This window comes from Chroicocephalus ridibundus, chromosome Z (genome assembly GCF_963924245.1).
Source record: "Chroicocephalus ridibundus chromosome Z, bChrRid1.1, whole genome shotgun sequence".
In the NCBI taxonomy this organism is placed as follows: domain Eukaryota; kingdom Metazoa; phylum Chordata; class Aves; order Charadriiformes; family Laridae; genus Chroicocephalus; species Chroicocephalus ridibundus.
This window is the reverse complement of record NC_086316.1, coordinates 55491130-55511971: the sequence shown is the minus strand read 5'-3', so window position 1 is coordinate 55511971 and position 20842 is coordinate 55491130. Positions and strand designations below refer to the sequence as shown.

Sequence of the window (20842 nt, the reverse complement as noted above, 5' to 3'; positions counted from 1 at the left end):
CAGTTGCACAGGATCAAGCCGTTCAATGGGTCATCTAGTCTGGCAGCCACAGAGTAGCCACCATCAGACACTTCAGAACATGTGTACTTCAAAATTTTTTCTTTTCCGTTTTCCTTTTCTTTTCCTTTTTTTCTTTTTCCTTTTTTTTTTTTTTTTCTGTTTTGTTGGGATCTCGCTAAGCTCTTGTCTCCAGCCCACTTGCTCCAATGGCTAATGCTCCGATGGTCACGTAATCACAAATTTGAAGGGGCAGTTTACAAAACTGGGGAGGTAGCAGCAGACTTGTCAGCAGCTACTTCAACTCAGTTGATGCAAATCTCTGTCTCTCTAAGCCCTTAATGAACATGAGCAGACCTGAAATGACCAGGACAGATGAGGCTGGTGAGGGGTCTGGAGACCAGGTCATACGAGGAGAGGCTGAGGGAGCTGGGCACGTTTAGCTTGGAGGAGGCTGAGGGGAGACCTCCTTGCCCACTACAACTACCTGAAAGGAGGCTGGAGAGAGGGGGGTGTTGGCCTCTTCTCCCGGGTGACTAAGGACAGGACCAGAGGAAATGGTCTGAAGCTGCGGCAGGGGAGGTTTAGATTAGATATTAGGAAGAGTTACTTTACTGAAAGAGTGGTCAGGCACTGGAACAGCCTGCCTAGGGAGGTGGTTGAGTCACCATCCCTAGAGGTATTTAAGAAACATCTAGATGTGGCACCTCAGGGCATGCTCTAGTGGCAGAGATTGTAGGGATTGGGTTTTTTTTGTGTGTGTGTGTATGGTTGGACTCGATGATCTCAAAGGTCCCTTCCAACCATGAAGATTCTATGATTCTATGATCATGCATAAGCACAGGACTAGAATGTTTATGGCTCCCTTTAGGAGAGATTTAGAACATTCTCACTTAAGCTGCTATTTAAATAAAAAAAAGAAATGTTATTTGACTTACCGTAATCCTGAAGTCTCTTAGCAAGATCTACAGCTTCAATGTTTGCTGTTTTTTTGAAAGGTCTTGTATCCAGAATGAATTCATGGGCTACATAACCTGTAAATGAAGACATCTACGCTATGTTTACTTACTAGGAGAATAATGCAATCTACCAAGCAGTCTGTTCTGATTGGCTTTGTGGAGAACATGGCAAGAAGACAAATTAAAAAATATCCACTTGGGCAAAAACTCAAACCTGAGAAATTATTAGGTAAGAGAGATACAACTCAGTAGCTGAAGACTGGCCCCCTGCGTCCCACGTCACATTAAGAGCCGGCCTCATTTCCAAGATCAGAACTAGGAAAGAGGGGGACGAAGTAGCTCCTGTAATTTACAAGTACTCTGAAAAATAATTGAATTTGTCAGTGGCCCAACACCGTTTTGGTCTTAGGGTATCTTCAGTTATGCATGTACAAGATAATCAGTTTTATGTTATGCCAGAAAAGCTCAAATCTGTTGTTACAGAGAGGCTAAAGACACGTTAATCTAAGTTTATATGCATGATCCTGGAGAACCTTATTCCATTTCATGGCCAAATCCTTTAAAATTTGCAACTTCCATTCACTTCTGTGAGGAAATAACTTATTCTTTTAAAATCCAACCTGCAGGTTTAGCCAAGGTGTATTCTGTTAATTTAAGACATATTTTGAAGGGCAGACATACTGTACTCAAATGTTCTTTGGTGCCATTCAGCTTAAACAAGCAAAATAGCATTCTCTGATAGTTACGCTACTGTAACATAATTCTCTCACCTCTTCCTCATTACTTCTGTCCTGCAAGACTGGAGAGCTGTAGCAGGGAACCAGAATGTAGCTGAAGTATTTTGCATTGCCAAGGGGATTCTCCCCCATCTCACAAAGGAGAATAAGGAGTGGAAATGGGAGAAATCTGTGGCGGGGGAGTGGGTTCAGAGAAAGTGTGGAAGGGAAAGTACAGGTCCAAAAATTGCTTCCAGTTCTTAAATTGTTGTGCCATTGGTTAAGGGAGATTTGGAAGTCTCAACTTTGTTGCTTCTTTTTCTACTGTTCATTAATCTGCTACTAGACTTCAAGGAGAACAATCTGATGCCAAGGTTTACTCCATCTTTTGTCATCATTTCATCTAATTACAAACGGGCATTTTTTTCTTCTACTTCCAAGATATCTCAGTTTCACTGCAGTACCTCCACAGAAGCAGCGTGGCAGGTTATTTCTCTTGTGAACAATATCAAGAGAGGTTCGAGAGGTGGCTGTCACATAGCATTAAAAAAAGAACCGTTTTGCAAGCCAACTTCGACACTCGGAAAAAAAAGTCAGGTTTGTAGAAAAAAACCTGAATTGTCCAATACTTGCCTTTTGCTCCTCTGAAAAGGATTTTGTAGTGCTTCTCTAGCCTCTTCGCCATGTAGTTTGCATTTAGTATAGCAATCTCAGAAGCATGTTTCAGACCCTTTGCTCCCATTGTCTAAAAGGGGAATAACATGAAGAAACAGATCTAAAAGCACTCCCAAGCGAGCTAAGTGTGTTCTTGTACTGGCAACCATAATAGACAACAGCACCTTAACGCACCTGGCTAGCTTTAAGGCAGTCACACTATTACACTGTGCTATTTACACTACACTCACAGAAAAGCACTGGGTATTACTTGAAAGCAACTTGGGTATACGTAGCTTATGAGACTGCTCACTACATAAGAGTTTTTGCCTAAAGTCAACAAGTGAACAAGCCAAACCTTTCCGCAAACTGAGGAGTTCTGAAGTGAACAGAAACAAAGCGAGCAGAACTCGGAGACTGTCATCAGCACACTTGTAACAGCTGCGCACGCTGCCTGTCACCAGAGAGCTGCCCAAAAAGCTACACGCGCTGCCTGCACAGATCATCCCAGCAGCTCATACGCTGCTTGCTGGTGTCGCGTCACAGATGATACTGCGCATTAACAAAGACCAGAGCCAAAGGAACACAGATGCACTCACTTCTCTGTTAACGCAATGTGAAAGGACAGTGCTGGAATTAAGCTGTGGCCGAGTTTTCCTAATACTGCACTTAAAAGGTAAGTTGGCAAAGGATAAGAAAGCCAGAACAGCCTTCAAGGTAGCCCCTTTAGATAGGACAGTGTAAAGAGATGGCACTCTGCATTGTGAAGAAACAGCTTCCCTTAAAAATTTACTGGTTTATATATTGTGTTATAGGAACCAGCTAAAAATCACAAAGGGATTTTTACGCACAGCTGAAAAGCCACCATGGAAGTTCTAACAGTTCATATTCGTTCATTCCAATTCCAGAAGAGCTGGTTTCCGGGCGAGCAGAAATTTCCATGGCTAGGCTATCACGCTGGCTACAGGGTACTCTGAATGACGCTGCCCTTCTGCTCACCGTTACAACTCTTTCTCATGCTGAAAGCTTTAAACGTCGCTCAGGGTCCCAGCACACCCTCGTCTCAAACAGAATTTGAACCTACACCCATCTCTGTCGGATGGCTAATTCCATATGGGTAACCAAATACTTGCAGGCTTACCACTGCATTGCAAGGCATCAAAAAATTACGTAGATCATGATCAAATTGTTGCACATCCAAAGCCAAAACTAGGTTTAGTTTTTCAAATGTAGTAAAATCCCCTGGAATTCAAGTTCTCATTAAACAGATTTTGGAAAGTTAAATGTTACATACAGGTTCAACCATAACAATACTGCAGCATACAGTGAAAAATATTCTTGGAAGAACAGGAATTACCAAGCAGCTTTTAAATGTGAAAACTTATTACAGACAAGAGACAGAAGAATTAAGCGGGCTGCATAGGCACAGCAGTTGTCCTGCCATCCTTTCCTATTGCAACACATGGCAATAGGCTATTCCATTGTCCTACTGGAAAAGAAGGTTGTTCAAAGGATATAAATAACCTATGACCATGCATATGCATTTCAGTCTGTGCAAACATCTTAGGGTGAATTGCTCTTAAACCTGTTCATGTGGTTCCAGGGGTCCCCAGACTCGCTGAAACAGAAACAGACCCTCAGCAGATACTCCTTACAAAAGTCTACCCACCTTGATATACACCCAGGAAATGGGCAATATAGCACTGGAACCCCATGGAGCAGCACTGACAGTACCCAAAGGACATGCATCCTTATCCGGATGTATTTTGATGACAGGGTGGGTAGGCAAGTAAGGAGCCAAGTGTTTCTTCCTAAAACAAAAACAATGATTTTAGAACTTAAATGTGTGTTCCTATGTTATCATTTCTAGACAGTTTCAGCAGTAGCTTCTCTTTGCCCTCCTTCAGAACACAGTCATCCAGAAGTCTGGGCTATGTCTTCTTCGATAGAAAGTTTATTAATGTAAATGGTGATGACAGAGGATGGCACTCAGAGTTCAACCTATCACAAGATACTCATTCAGCTATCCAAATCAAAATGATTTTTTTAAAAGATTATTTACAAAAAATATGATTGCCCTATGGGATAGATTCATGTACCAATTCAGCGTTCTGGACTACGTACGGTATCACTCAAAGTCCACAGATCATCTCTGCATTTCCTCACAAAACAGGCTGCTGAGCGAGGTCCACCATACACGCTAAAGGGCCAAGCTGAAAGTGAGGGTTTGGGAATACAGGTGAACGTCACCGTTCATGAGATCAGCGCGTGACTATCCCTGAGAAGGACAAAAGTTTACAAACAACAGTACACCTCTCCCATGCATGGCTCTGTTCTTCAGTGAACTGTCAACCAAGATTCACCATGGGATTTTTTTTTCCTTATTTTTTTTTAAAGAAAAGGCTAATAAAGAGATACCCACACTCCAATTGGTCCCATTCCAGGTCCTCCTCCTCCATGGGGAATGCAAAAGGTTTTGTGAAGGTTTAAGTGAGAGACATCAGAGCCGTAATCTCCAGGACGACACAGACCCACCTGTGAAGGGAATACTCCATCTCAAAATATTCTTTACGTGCCATTTTAAGACCTATTACTTCATTCGAGAAAAATAGGTTGAAAAAGGTGTTAAATGTTTTTCTGTTTGTCTTTAACATGGTGCATCATAAACAAGAATTGATGCAAACGATTTTTTGCTTTAGCAATCCTTATTCGTGTTTGTAAAGAATGTCTTTGACAAAGATTAGGCAGACTAAGCCAATTTCAGAGAACAACTCATGCATCTCACAAAACATTTCTGGGCAAAATCAGATAAAAGAGAAATGTTTTCACCATCTAATTTTTATTATTGTTCTTGAAAACCTCCCCTCCTCCCCCAAACACTGTGCCATCTTGTGAGGAAGCTGTGTTACGGTCTGAACTGAGTGCTGCTCTGCTATTTTTATTCCAAGTCAACAAACAGTTGTAATAAATCTACCCAGGAGACTTTGTACCTGGGCATTCATGTTTGCTCCATCTAAGTAAACCTGGCCACCATGTTTGTGGATCAGGTCGCACACATCTCCAATCTCCTCTTCAAACACACCGTTGGTGGAAGGGTATGTGATCATGATGGCTGCCAGGTTCTCTTTGTGCTTGTCCACCTGGTGCCAGGGGAGGGAGAGGAAAAAAAAAATAAAAAAGAAGAAGTCATGGAGGCTCCTAAAGCTTCCTAAGAGAAGATTTTTACGAAAACATGTGATAAGGTTATCAGGCGTTTTACAGGTGAGAAGCAAGTCTATCAGCAGGTAATCTAAGTCATTTATAGTCAGCAAAAGATACTGAGGTCTTTCCTTCAGCAATATCTATGGAAAAACAGCAGGTTTTTTTCAATAAATCAGAACTTTAAATCAAGGAGAAGGCATGCTATTAAAAGATGTATGTGTAATGGTCACTTGCGGGACCTTAAGACAAGCCACACCTTCAAGGTAAAGTGATCTAATGACCATCCCCCTGCTTTCAGCAATACAGTTCCACGACTACCATAAAAGCCTGCTCAAATATGTATTTTTGGAAATGTGTCCTGCTAATCCCTTGTCTTCTCAGGATTCACCTGCAGCCAATCTACTCCAAAAAAAGTGAAAAAAGTTGCCTAGCAACACCTTCCCCAGCAGAGGTGGGCTTGAACTTCGCTAAGTGAAAGCTGAAGTGCAGTTTCAAATGCTTCACACTCATGAACATGCTTCATGCATTTCAAATACCAGATGTAGACAAAAAAGGTCTGCTATAAAAGAGCCTACTTACTGTGTAGAAAGACTCTCTGAGCCTCTCCTGCACTGAAGATCCTCAAATTAAAGGAAATCTCACAACTTATCTTTTTCAAGCATGTATTCACTGTTATTACCCTATTTTCTCCAAAAGAAAAATCTGACTCAGTTGCCAACACTATTGCCTGTGGAGGAAAAGAAGTGTTCCTGCCTTGAAAATTAAAGATAGTTAAATACTCACCATTGCTTTTAAATGGGAAATATCAACGCTCCCATTTTTATCCACTTCAATTGGTTGAATCTTCATCCCTGCCATTTGTGCACTTGCTGGATTTGTACCGTGAGCAGATTTAGGAATCAGGCAAACCTTAGAAAGGAGAAAGAAGCTGGGGCTAAAGTGTAACCAGTTAAAAAAATCTTAAAGCATTATGGTCTATGGTCAGCTACAACTCATCATCAAAGTTTTCAAAAGGGATCCTGAGGGAATGTTTAGTGGCAAGCTGCCACTTGTACTGAAGGATGCAACTCAATTTTCTTTGAAGACAATCCATTCAAGTATCAGCACCTAAATACTCATTAGGAAAATAAAATTTCATTTGCTGCATAAACCACAGTTAGTGTTGCAGTTACAGAATATTATCTCAGATACTCACATTTAAAATCCTTTCCTCTCACTCCTCCTTTTTTAAAAAGACTATCTTTTTTCATGGTAATAGTCCTCCATATATACAATGACTTGAAAGGAAAAACTATCTAATTCCAACTTTCCACTACATCTTTAGCTGACTTCCAAAGCATTTTCTTCTGTATTCTATTCAAAACAAAAATTTAGACCAAAATATTTTCATTATAGCTAAGAAGTTTCAGACAGCTACTTACATGCTCTCTACAGTTCATTTAGAAAGAAAAAAGTACTTTTTCTGAAATAAATGTAAGTTCTCGTTAGTGATAGTTAGGAAAATGGAGCTCAGGGTATTTCCAGACATTTGCTGGGAACTTCACCCCTTCTAAAAACAATAAATATAACTTCTCTAAAAAAACCCAAACTTTGCTTCTATTCAATGAGGATATTGAAACATTTGTCTATTATGATTCTCTTGGAAGGATTAATTTAACTAAGTTTATTACGTAAGCTACTCAAACTTAGCTGCATTAAGTAACTGTCAGTAAGGCACTTTGTCTTCATGAGAAACCACATGGTGGTCTGTACCTCGTGTTCCACAGAGATGCTGAGACGAATGTTAATGTTACTTTAAAAGCTATTCCAAGGAAGTGACCCATCTCTCCCAGCACCTGGATATTTGCTCTTCTTGCAGGGAACTGTCTCAACATTTTACTGTGCAGCTGCGCTGGAAGGAACCACACGGATCCCGGCCCCGGTGCCGGGAAGCAGCGTGGCACATGTGTACTCATTTTAAATGTAAAGCGAGTCTAGATTGCCACCCGGTCTCACTGGGTTGCATCTGCAGCTGCTGGGTACAGAAGTTATTGATGAGGCAACCCAGCGGACAGATGTGAGCTGTCGGTCGATGTCGGTGCCTTTTTTCCACGAGAGGGCACCAAATCCCAATGAGGCCAACCCCAAGAAGCCCGATCTCCTGCCTTACTAACTTTCTCCAGCCCGGGAGAAAAGGTCACTTCAGTTGAAAGGCCAACATTTTGTGGGCTTTCTTCTCCCCGCCCCCCCCCCCCCTTTTTTTCCCAAGATTATCTTGATCGTACTACAACACGTGAAATCTGCTAAATGTGAGTAACTGCAAGCAGCCCTCAGGCTCTCTCCTCTGTGCAGCGAACCTCTGGGTGTTTCTCAGCGTAGAAGGACCACAGATACCCACAGAAGCCCAAGGATCTTGCACAGAATAAGAGGAACAGCAAAGTATACTCAGATAATCAGAAGATAACTGTCCAAGGAATAAACTTCCAACCTAATTTCACTTCCCTACTCACAAAATAAAGCTTGTAATCGTGAAGAGTGGCTGATTTCCAACAAGCTTGAGGTGATCTGGATGCAACAAAGACGGAACAAGGCAACATGCACTATTCAGTTTTAGGTAGTTTCCCCACACAGAGATTATCGTTCCCAGGAGGTCAAAACATTGACCCTGCCGTTTTGAGAAGGCAAATGAGTTCCAAAGCCAAGTATGAAATCAGGTTGAGAAAACACAGATATTATTGCACTAAGGACTTTTTTCCTACTGTTTAAAGACAACTCTGTGAGTGTCCGAAAGAGGAAGATCTAACTAATCTCAGATTTCCAAGAAGTTTTTGATGTGGTCCCCAAAAATGTTCCTAAACTAGTTTCCAGTGCGGTAAGTGGGAAGGTTCACATAGATAAATATTTCACGAAAACACAGGAAAGAAAAGAAAAGATAAATAGTCCACTGGCACTGTGGAGAGAGGTCATCCTAATAGAACATTATAAACCTGTGCCGGTTCCCTAGCATTTCAACTTACTTATAATTGGCTTATAATGGAGACATACAGTGAAATGCCAATTATCCTGCTAATACAAAATCACCCAGGTCACCAAAAACTGATTTCATAGTTCAGAAAACAATCCACAGTCCTGAGTAACAGCATTCAAAACCGAATATACTTCAGCCAGGTAGATCTAGAATATTACACAAGAAAACAAATCTTTACAATACATAACTGGGATCCTAGTTTTGAACCTATCGCCACTCAAAAGATCTTGCGGTGTTGGGGGGAAAAAAAGCAACTGCATCAAAAACTAGAAAGCAAATAAAGAACAAAGAAAAAGGAACACAGAAGCTCTGAGAATAACCAAAGCTATGAGATGGCTTTTCTGAGAAGGATGGACAAATAACTGGAATCCAACTAGCAAGACAGAGATAAGGATGGATAAAGATAAAAGAAAAATCTCAACATTAACACATGATATGCCAGCTGTGAACAGGGAAGAACTGTTTCATCATCTTTCAAGAGTGAGAGGATGCTAGATGAAATTGTTAAGATGTCAAGTTAAAAAAAAAATAAGAGGAAGCATTTCTTAGGAAGAAATACGATTATATGAGAATAGGTGATGAAGCCACAGAACGTTTTCTCCAAGATACTGTAAATATCAAGAAGTTTCCTCATAAGAGGTCATGTGATAAGATTTCATTGCAGAAAAATGCGTAAGCAGTGCCTTTGGATTGCTTTGGTTCAGGAAGTTCCCAAACCTCAGATATGTAAAAGCTGGAGCCGTGTGCTGACCTCAATATGCGCACAATACATGCCGTCCAAGTATACAATGACATACATATCAGTGTACACTTGCTTTGTCCTTGTACTCCTTGACGCAAGAGGAGTCTACCAGTCTGCTATTGACCATGGTAAGACTGGATGCTGGGACTGACGGAGTTTTGGTCTGGGCTAACCTGGCTGTTCTCATATCACAAACACACGATCATCTCTCCGTAATGAAACTTCCTACCACCAACTTTTCACATTTACCTATTTCAACCTATTTCACTAAAACCTACAATTAGCAGCCTTTCTTCCAGGGATCACAGATTGTTCAGAAAGCATGTAAAGGAACAATATTACTTTCAGATTTTTCAGCTGTAAGTGCCTGCCATTAAGAGCAAATAAAGAATTCTCTTTAAAAGAAAATTAGAATTCAAAATTCTATTAAACATAGTGTACTAGTAAGAACTGATTCCTCTTTGGGGTTAACTACACTTGCATCACCTCTCAGGTTTACAAGAACTCTCTTTTGTCAGGTTACAATGGTATAGCTGAGAAATGACTCCTTGAGGTCAAAGCTTCAGGTAGTTAGTATAGAAGAGAATACAAATTAAGCCTTCAAACTGCAGCATTACCAATTGAAGATGATCCTCAGTGAATCAAAACTGATTTGCATTATTCATGTACAGTTTTTGTGGCCCTTGTGAAGCAAGGTTACCTCCATAGATCCTACAGAAATTTATTTGAAACAGTCTGAATGGACAAGAACTGGATGAACCTAGAGACTTCTGTGTGTAGCTACGAAGGCAAACCAGGGCCTTGTCTGCTTCTTCTCTCAGGAGTGGCTTTACTGGGAACCAACTGACTGTATCAGCAGTGTAAGTTTTAGATAACCAGTTCCTGTTCCCTTTGTAACTGGAAAAAGCTGGAGAGGGAGTGTCATACCACCTTGAAAAAGCAAAAAACTGTCATTGCCCATTTTCTTTTGAGGCATGGACTTCTGGGCCTGCATCCATCTCACTGAAGATCTGAATCACTGTTTCACATTCATGAATAGCCTGTGTGATGGCTTCAACCCCAAGGTCCGCTCCTTGATTACAAGCCCATCTGTAGATTTTAGGTCTCTCCCTAAATGCCCTGACGTTTCATGGGCCCACTGAGCTCTGAATAACTCACCTTTAAGTTCCCAGTCCAGGTCTACCCAAGTTCCCAGTCCAGGTCTACCTGAGTGACTTAAATTCTGCCAGCCTGGTCTACCTGCTCTTTGTTTTGGTGTTCTTCAGTGGTGCTGCCCTTGGGCTTGTGAGCATCTGTATGACATCCACCTTTACAGTAATGTTTTCTACCCAGACAGCAATGTCTTGCCAGAAAGCAGTAGTCCAGATGGGTTTACCTCTGAGCTGCCAGTTGGTCTCTTTCCAATGATGCAGTCACCCTCACAGGGCATTTGCCACCATCCATGAGCCAGTATTGACATAGAGTACTGGCTGTTTTTCTCATTCAGCTATCCCTAGGTCCAGGTCCAACTTCTGCAAACTGGCTCAACTTGGCTTCTCCTTTGATAGCTTTGACAGCTTGTTGTGTAGGACTCTACACAGCAGCCTTCCACTTCTAATGGTTTCCTACAACACAACAGGATCCACTGGTAAACAGACCGTGCTGCTTTTCACCTTCTGATAAATCATTACCTGGTGTCACTTCTTGCGCATGAGTCACCTCCTCGGGTGATGCTCTGAGACTTATGCCTTCCGATGAGTTCATTATCTCTTCCAGGATTCCAGGACAGCTGGGATTCCCCATCCAAGCCTGCTGCATGACCGACACTACCGACTTACTCTATGCAGCGTCCTTTGAACATCCAGTACAGCACAGGCAATCGTGGCGCCAAGAGGAGCTGTGCTTCTGTACCAGCAACTTCTGAAGGAGCTCAGCCCCCTCCCACACTGTTAGTATGTCTTCTTCAGTCAAAGTGTAGTGGGCCTTGGATCCTCGATACCCCTGGCTTCAAAACCCTAAAGGCTGACCTTGTATTTCTCCAGGTGTTTTCTGTCAGAGGCTCCAGTGCTCCCCAGCGGCAGTGTAGAGTACGTTTCTCACAGCTGGTCCCATCCGGATGGGCCCAACTGTTACATGAACTGTCTCCTCCTTAATCTGTTGAAAGGCTTGTTGCTGCTAACGGTCCCACTCAAAATAGTTCTTTTTTAGGGTCACTCAATAGAGAAGGCTCACAAGCTGACTGTAACCTGGTATACACATGCATTTTGCAGTAATCCACAGTGTCTAGACAAGCCTGTGTTCCTTTCTTGTTAGCTGGTGGGGACATAGTTATTATTTTATTGATTGCAGCCCCAGGAGTGTGACAATATCCATCTTGCCGTTTTAGTCCCAAGAACTGGATTTCTTGTACAGGCCCTTTGACCTTGCTTTGGTTTTATGGCAAAACCAGCTTTCCAAATGATGTGGATGATTCTCTTCCCCTTCTCAAACACTTCCTTTGCTCTGTTGCCCCATACAATGATGTCATCCATGCATTGCAAGTGTTCAGGGGCTTCACCCTGTTCCGATGCAGTCTGTAGCAGTCAAAGACTGATAGGTAGATAGGGCAGTCCTCCCAGCCCTGGGCCAGTTGGTTCCAGGTGTATTGGACAGCCCGCCACATGAAAGTGAACTGTGGCCTGCACTCTGCTGCCAAAGGGGTCAAGAAAAATGCTTTGGCAATATCAATTGTGGCATACTGCTTGGCCGCCTTTGACTCCCGTTCATGTTGGAGTTCTAGCTTATCCCACACAGCAGCACTCAATGCTGGCATCACTTCATTCAGGCCATAGTAATCCACTGTTAACCTCCACCCTCTGACAGACTGTTGCACTGGCCTTATGGGACTATTTAAGTGTTATTAAGTCTTGCTTTTCACTTCTTGGCTCTCCAATAGATTAATCAACTTATAGCCAGGAGTAACTAGGGAGTCTCAGTTGGTGCAATACTGCCACTGGTGCACCATCATGGTAGCAACCACCACCTGTTGTTCTTTGTCATTCAGCAACCCTACAATGGAGAGGCCAGACAAGATAGATAGTTATTTAATCTTCTTGGTGTCTGCTGTGGCTACACCAAAGGCCTACCAGTATCTTCTTGGGTCCGTGGAAGAATACCCTCTCCTGAGGTAGTCTATGCCAAGGATACATGGAGACTCTGAGCCTCACAATAGCATGTTTCTGCCTTTGTCCCCTGTTAGGCTCAACTCAGCCTCCAACACAGACAACTGTTGGCATCTCCCTGTCACTCCACAAATCCAGATGGGTCCCACCCCCTCCTACCCTGAAGGCATTTTGGTACGCTGTGCAGCAGTATGCACCAAAGCCTTAAACCCCCATGGATCTGATGTGCTAGGCCATCAAATCCCTACAGTCCATTAAACTTTGTTATCCCTTCCTCTGCCCAGCCAGAGGCAGGGACCCTTTAATTCTGATTGTCATATTCACTCTCTGACTTCTGTAGTGTCAGACCAGAATTCCCTTCACCAAACTCAGGAGGAGAGGCATTTTCAGCCCTTATTCTGTGTCTGGCAGACTGCTGGTTGCTTTCCACTGTCTTGGCAGCAACGGGTGTAGTAGCCTTCTTGGTGGATCCCTCAGCGGCTGTCTTCCCCTGCAATTCAGGTATGTGGGCTTCTAGCTACGAGGTGAGTGCACTGTCCCTTTGCCTCAAGTCCTAGTCCAGCCATGCAGGAAGAACCAGAGGGTGCCATGTGGTGTGCACCTGGGGCGCCCCTTCCCGCTGGCAGGGGGAGGCTGACTCCATAGGGCACCCCTGACAGCCAAGACACTGCTTCTGGGGATGAGAAGTGGAGGGATTCTCTTTGAAACACCCTGGAACCGGCACGACAGTCTCTCCAAAGCTGGTATCTCAAGATGCGGACAGTCCAGCATCACCAGTGAACTGGCGTATGACACATGCATTTTCCACAGACCTCCTCTACATGGCCCATGTATACTGGATGTCATGCCAATCTGTGGAGACCTGTTTGTTTTCCAGGTCACTGCAGATCACCTCCACCACTGCTAATTCTCTTAGATACTGAAAACCTTCCTCAGCAGGGGTTCAATTGCCTCAGTAATTGACAAGATCACCCTTGAGAGGACATCTCACACTCAACAGGAACCACCTCCAGAGGCTGCAGATTGTCAAGTCTCTTTGATTTCTTTGTTGATTCCCTGGTGCCTAGTGAGGGATCCCAGCTGCTGGGCTTCCGTACCCTCTGTTCCTGACTATCCCCTCCAGCATTCCAGCATCTGAGCAACCAGGCAGCCTAGCTGGCAGCCGTAATTTTTCCACCTATCTTGGAGCTTGCTCAGGGTTAGTGATGGAGCGGTTTCTGCCTCTTGGATGACTTCTAATCACTTCCTCCTTACGTTTCCTTGACGAAGGACTGGCTTCCTGATCAGGCCCTTCGTCCTCCTCCTCCTTTACTAATTGGTGGTGCAGTCTTGTTGACCTCCACTGCTAGTATTTTCTTTTTACTAATGGGGCAATTGCTGTGGTTGAGGTTTGGGTGCCTGTCTCAACCATCGTGTCCTTAGAGGTAAAGGCTCACTTTCCCCTGCTGCTGTGATGGTGCTAGACAGAGGCCCAACAGGCACAGGCCAAGCACCAAAACAGTGCTAAGAGCTGCTGGGCCTCATTGGGGTTGGCAAGGCACTCTTACATCAAGTGGTGTGCCAATTCAATGGGGCTGCATGCCTGTTCAGCTGTAAAACCCCGGGTTATAGGAGGTGGTAACAGCCCTAGGCACCTGCCCAAACCCTCCTACATATCATGTCACTCAGGGATCAACAGCCTTGGGCCACATTTCTCTGTCAGCTCAACAACAAGTTGTTTACCCTTATGCCAGGAGCAAACTAGGTTCCACACACCCAACAATAAGCCAACAATGTTAGATAATAGGATCAAAAATCTTACGAAAGCAAGTACAAAAAACTCAGGAGCCCACACATCAGAACTGGACACATCGACTCCAGAGGAGAAGAGGGAGGTGTAACCCCTTGTTCTCTCCGCGAGGTAGCTCATGCAGCAGAGGAACAGCATCACAGACAGGGCCGTGTGCCAGCCCTGGCATATGGCTATTGCCTTTATCAAGATGTTTCCAAGCACAGCGAAATATATTGATAAGCAGCAAAGCAAACGGCAAGAGCTGAAAGCAGCCATTAAAAAGCCCTACGCTCTAATACACAGTAAAGCAAGCAAGTTCTGTGATCCACACAAGAGCCTACTGATTAACAAATTAACATGCTCAGATCAAAATTGTCATTACCTCAAGCCCCATGCCGGGTGCTAAAAAGGACTGTGATGGATTCACCCGGCCAATGGCCAAACACCTACACAGCTGCTCAATCACTCCCGCCTCTCATCGGACAAGGAGAAAATCGAAGTAAAGTAAGAAGACTCGTGGATTGAGAGAATGACAGTTTAATAGGAAAAAAAAAAAACGACACGTGCACAAGCAAAGCAAGAAGAGGAATTCATTGATTACTTCCAATGGCCAGACAGATGTCCAGCCACTTCCTGGAAAGCAGGGCCTCAGCACACGTAATGGCTGCTTGAGAAGAAAAATGCCATAACCATGACCTTCCCTGCTTTGTCCTCCTTTTCCTGAGCTTTTATTGCTAAGCATGCCATTATATGGCATAAAACATCCCTTTGGTCAGTTTCCCAACCTCTTGCCCACCCCCAGCCTACTCCCTTGGTGAGGGGTCAGGGCAGGGAGGGCTGGGCGCAGTGACAGAGAAAGCTTTGACACTGTGCAAGCACTGTTCAGCAATAGCCAAACCATCCCTGTGTTATCAACGCTGCTTTAGTCACAAATCCAAAGCACAGCACTATACGAGCTGCTGTGGAGAAAGTTAATTGACTCCATCTCAGCCAGACCCAGTACAATCACCCATTCAGGGAGTCCCCTTTCCTCATTCCCACTGTCTGTAAAGTAAAGGAAGACTTTTAAGATGGCACCCATGATTGATGAGGGAAGCAGGGAATACCGAACGCTTGTCACATATGACGATACACAACCTAGTTTCTCTCTAGGCGAGTCCTAGCTGCTGAATTAACTCTCCTGTCTCCACTTCCCACCCAAATTTCTTCCCCACACAAGCGTTGACACTTACAGTTCTATGACGTTCTCCTTTTGCATTTAAATAAGCTTTGATTGCAGCCAAACCTGCGTACTCTCCTTGGGCACCACTGCAAGAGGAACACAAACCCTGTTACATGAGCACACAAACCAGAAAGTGTCAGCTCTCTCCTGAAAATTCAGAATTGTCCAGCCCTAATCCTTCTCAATAGCTTTAGGCAAGTGTGAGCAAATTAAAAGCAGCACATCCCATGAATTAAATGGCAAATGGACAAGCACTAATTAACATTGCCTCTTTTGCAAACAGTAGGTGAAAAAAGTTATGCTGTTTTATGTACTTACACTATGATGTCAAATCCTTTTGGTGGCTGAGTTGATCCCCATTTCTGCACATAGCAGGGGGACTACATGCTCGACTATGGAGAGGCAAACTAATACTGAAATGCATAGTAAAGTGTACACAGTGAAACATAAGAACTCTTCCAGTGACATCCTGAGTGCCAGAATAAGTCCTTGCTGCTCATTTTGTATCAAAACTCCTAACGGACACCAACAGGCTGCAGCAGTATTCATTCAGCTCTGCTTTATTTATTTCAGTGAGCATGCAGATCCTAGGCATTCTTCAGCCAAACCTAGTATTACCTAGTGTACCAAAGAGCAGTTTCAACTATTACATAGTTGCCAGCTCATACAGCTTATTCCTATTTCAAATCTTTAATTTTAATTCATAGGAGGATATCAGTAACATCACCATTTTAAAAAAACAATGGTGGAGAAGCTAGCCTTCACTCAAAAAGATTGAAAGAATAGAAAAGACCAAATCATTAAACTAGTAGACATGTGACAAAATAAAGTTCTGTAGTTTTGAAGAAACAAATCTTGTTTTCATAACCTTGCATTGAAGGTTTCTCTGTGTCAAATTTAATTGTAGAATCTTCGTCCACTTTTGGCTTGCACATTTCCTTTAGAGATAAGGTTCTGGACTCATGTTAAGGAGCAAATGTCCAGAAAAAAATTTCCTACCTGTTTGGTTGGAAGGAGATTTTGTCATAGCCAGTAATCTCACATAGGTCCTTCTCTAAATCCTTGAAAAGCTGCTGATACCCTTGAGCTTGATCCAGGGGCACAAAAGGGTGGATGTTGGCAAATTCTTTCCATGAAATAGGCTATTAAAAAAAAAAAAAGCACGTGCTGTAACGAAAAATTCTGCAGACAACTCTGAGTTTTTTTGTTAAAATCTGTAAAGAAAAGAAGCTTCCCTGTGCTCAAATAAACCCCAAACATTTGTGCAGCAAGACGAGTTCCCAAACCACTGTAGGATGATTTCCAGTAACACTTTTTTTAACATTCAGAAGATGCTTAAAAATCACAGAATCACACAATGGTAGGGGCTGGAAGGGACATTTGGAGATCACCTAGTCCAACGCCCCTGCCAAAGCACGTTCACCTAGAGCAGGTTGCACAGGAATGTGTCCAGGTGGGTTTTGAATGTTTCCAGAGAAGGAGACTCTGGGGCAGCTCTGTTACCCTCAGAGTAAAGAAGTTTTTCCTCACATTGAGATGGATTTTCCTGTGTTCCAGCTTGGGCCTGCAGCCCCTTGTCCTGTCGCCAGGCTCCACTGAAAAGAGTCTGGCCCCATCCTCTTGACACCCACCCTTTCGATATTGATAAGCATTGATGAGATCCCCTCTCAGTCTTCTCTTCTCCAGGCTTAACAGACCCAGGTCTCTCAGCCTTTCCTCATTAGAGAGGTGCTCCAGTCCCTTGACCATCTTGGTAGCCCTCTGCTGGAAGTACTCTCTCCAGTACTTCCCTGTCCTCCTTGAAGTGGGAAGCCCAGAACTGGACACAGTACTCCAGATGCGGCCTCACCAGGACAAGGTAGAGGGGGAGGATGACCTCCCTCCACCTGCTGGCCATGTTCTTTTTAATGCACCCCAGGAGACCGTTGGCCTTCTTGGCCACAAGGGCACATTGCTGCCTCATGGTCATCCTGTTATCCACCAGGACTCCCAGGTCTCTCTCAACAGAGCTGCTTTCCAGTAGGCCAGCCCCCAACCTGTACAGGTGTACCAGGTTATTCCTCCCTAGGGGCAGGACCCTACACTTGCCCTTGTTGAATTTCATTAGGTTCCTCTCCACCCAGCTCTCTAGCCTGTCCAGGTCCTTAGTTTCTCCTTCTAGGTCACCTACCTTTATGTAGGGCTGTGGAATCACATGGCAAACAGAGAGGAGTCATGCGGAATGGTACATGACACTCTGTTTCACACAGTTTTGTTGCTATCCATTTGAATTAGAAGGGAATATGCAAGACAGAAACCAGCGAAGGGGGAAGACATAGCGAAGGCAGTGAGAGAAAGGAGACAAAGGAAACCTAGTGAAAGATCAAAGCAAGACACCAGGGAGGGAACAGAGGAAGCTCATTCAGAGTCAAAAAGGCATTCGGTACCCAAACAGCCTGGCTAAGGCTCTGCTTCATTTGCTATCAGCTAGACAAATGAAGATATACGGGGCTCCATCTCCTCACCTGCGGAAAAGGAGTGCTACTCTAAGGAACAGCAAACTGACAAAGCAGCATGAATTGCCAGTCCCACTTGACTCTTTCCATATATCTGAGGATTTGATTGTAAGATTTGTAAAGCAGATAGAAGTTAGGTACCGCAACATCGCATGAGGGAACAGGACTGTGATACCTAATTCCAAAAATTATTTTCAATATTTTTTTCAGAATGTAGTCTTCAAGGACACTCACTCTCCTGCTGGTTGCACTCCTAGTATGCTTACCGGAGCTTTTTTCCTAGCGGAAAAGGGAGCTGAGGACTTTAGCTACTTCTGAAACTGCCGCCTCAGCTGGAGTACGAGAGCAAAAGCAGTCTTTACTTCTCTACAATGTCATTGACTAGACAGTTTATTCATGCGGGTCTCAAGTAAGACAGTATTACTGCAACTTACTGTAAGTTCAGCTGAACTATTGAGCTTCATTGTGCAGGATCCCTAAAAATACAAACACATTTGTCAGTATTTATTAAAATATATAAATAGGTATGTAAGCACCTAATTTTTTCTCTTTTTGGTAAATACTTACCAAAGGAATCATGCTGTGAACAAGGGAAATATCTTTGTTTTCTAATCTTTTCATGTACCGCACGATATTTGTCTCAGAGTGATAGCTGGAGAACATAAAATATGTTGTTAAGGCAATTAGATTAGCTATACCAGCTCGTTCATCTGTGCTCTAACATAGGAAAAGCCATTAAAAAAAAATTAAGACTGAGGATATATTTTAATATAAACTAGGTACTTCTTTACAAATCGATAATTTATGCTTGGTAATAGCAATATGGATGCAAAATGCCTATTATCATTTGCTCAGAAATGCTATCAGTAAATATGGAATATAAGGGCTCTAGTAAGTCTGTTGATACTACATCCTCGAGTAATAGCTTGTACAATTTAGCAGATTAATGGAAAAACACATCCCCTGCACGACCATGAGTATGGCTTTGCTCATTTAAAACATGAAAAGATACCTAAAGATGCTACTAAATAGAGTTTTTCAATGACTGTGTGAGTACAGCTACAAAACTGTCCTCAGCTGACTCTAATACCACTTTTGAAAGGAGATAATTTCAGATTCCATTAAAATATCAGATATACAGCAATTTCACAAACCTGCTGAAAACCTGATGTGTCAAGAATTTGGAAGTTCTCTTAAATGGGGTGCTAAGGATGCCTTTGGTTTCCTCGCCCATGCCCTCAGCAATTAGCTCCTTTGACACAAAGAAACATGGAGTCAAATACTTTCATGGAAATTTCTCTTTTCACAGTCAATTTCCAATTTCCATTAGAACTAGCTTACACTACCAGTTTACCACAAGATTTAATCAGCTTTTTAGTTAAAAAAACCCACCCTGTATTAGCATACATACTTGTACACATCTAGCATGACAACAGCATTATATTAAAACTGGGTACAGATGTCTCACTAGTCCTCATCTTGGAAATATTGCTGCTAATTAATAATGACATGCATCAACAATTCCAGTGGGAGAGAAATAATTGACCACCATGTCCTAACCCTCACAAAACAAGGAACAGCCTAAATGCACGGTGTGCAAGCTGATCAAAAGGACTAAGTGTCACAATAAGAAAATGGCATTATTTGGTTGCATAGACCATTGTTATCTCATACTGCCTCTTTCTTTAAGAGAGGATCTGCAATTCTCAGCATTTAACAAATGGTCATCATATAGACACCCACTGTCCCAAGAGCAGTTTTGCTTTTCATGAAACTTCTAAAACATTCAGATAATTTAATCCATATCATCTATTGTCTACTTACCGCTGAAGACTCGCAACCAAAAATCCATAATATGTCATCTAGATCTTTCTCATTTACAGTTTCATCAAGTGATACTCCAAGCTATGGACAAAAGCAACAGTAATTATTCAAAGCTCTTAATTCTAGAGGCATAGGATATTTGTTCTGTTCAAGAAAAAGTATTCCAGAAACACAGGAGGAAAAAAAGGAAAAAGTCAACCTACCCAACAATTTGTAAATGTCATTTCATTTTATGTAATAGATACATAATTTTATTTCACTTAAATAAAATTTTCCAATTCCTACCTTTCCCCTGCTAAACCATCCGAGCCAGATGTCTCACAAGCTTCAAGACTTGTGACCTCACTTCTAATGTTTTTAAGTGTTTTCCATTACGTAGGAAAATTGCCTATTTTGCTAGACTGCCCCCTCCCCCCATCCCATTTTACAGAACATATTAGGCTTTGCCAAAAGTCCTTTAGTGCCCACCAAAATGTGGTTTAGATTTCAATCTTTAAACACCAAACTAAAAACTTAACTAAAAAGTCTTTAAACACTGCCACGAGACCTGAATTCTAGAGGTCACCTTGCATTTCATCATTAAATTTTGGAGTCTCTCCACTCTAGCCCTTAGTGGCGTATTTAACATGAAACAATTAGGTCATCTTTTTAAATAGGCATAAAATGAAAATACAAAGATTATTTCTGAAAGTTAACGACTTCATTCTTTGTATTACCTTTACAATCAACTGATATATCTGAGCAAATTACAAGAAGTCTTAAATAATTTTGTTCTGTTTAGCACATGTGATGCCTAGAAACTTAATGCAGAAAAAGTCATACTAAAAGTTTTCTGAAAGGTTTAGGGAGTTGCTTACTCTGCCATCACTGTAAGTCCGAAAATTTATCTTTCTAAGAGCTGCCCTGTCCAAAACTTCTTTGACTGAGCATCCACACGTGATCGTCAAGGTATCAAAGAACAGATCGTGATGTAGTTTATGACCAGCTCGCCTGAGACCTATAAAAAACAAGTTGATTCTATTAGCTGCATACTGTATTGCTTGCCTACACAGTACTTGCATAACATTATTGATCTCATAAGTAAATGCTTTTACGTAATTAAGCAGAATATTCC

At 42.6% G+C, this 20842-nt stretch overlaps 1 protein-coding gene across 1 annotated transcript in view; it reads right to left on the bottom strand.

Annotated features, from left to right (window-relative positions):
* Positions 1 to 20842, bottom strand: part of GLDC (glycine decarboxylase) — a 45845-nt gene that overhangs the window by 3187 nt on the left and 21816 nt on the right. The window contains exons 10-22 of the mRNA XM_063320604.1: positions 20586 to 20725; positions 19729 to 19809; positions 19059 to 19156; positions 18472 to 18556; positions 18339 to 18380; positions 16409 to 16551; positions 15420 to 15495; positions 6311 to 6436; positions 5317 to 5466; positions 4749 to 4861; positions 3996 to 4137; positions 2306 to 2417; positions 936 to 1031 (exon numbers count right to left, since the gene is read on the bottom strand). Of these exons, the coding sequence (XP_063176674.1) occupies positions 936 to 1031; positions 2306 to 2417; positions 3996 to 4137; positions 4749 to 4861; positions 5317 to 5466; positions 6311 to 6436; positions 15420 to 15495; positions 16409 to 16551; positions 18339 to 18380; positions 18472 to 18556; positions 19059 to 19156; positions 19729 to 19809; positions 20586 to 20725 (1404 nt within the window). The remainder of the gene's footprint in view (positions 1 to 935; positions 1032 to 2305; positions 2418 to 3995; positions 4138 to 4748; positions 4862 to 5316; positions 5467 to 6310; positions 6437 to 15419; positions 15496 to 16408; positions 16552 to 18338; positions 18381 to 18471; positions 18557 to 19058; positions 19157 to 19728; positions 19810 to 20585; positions 20726 to 20842) is intronic.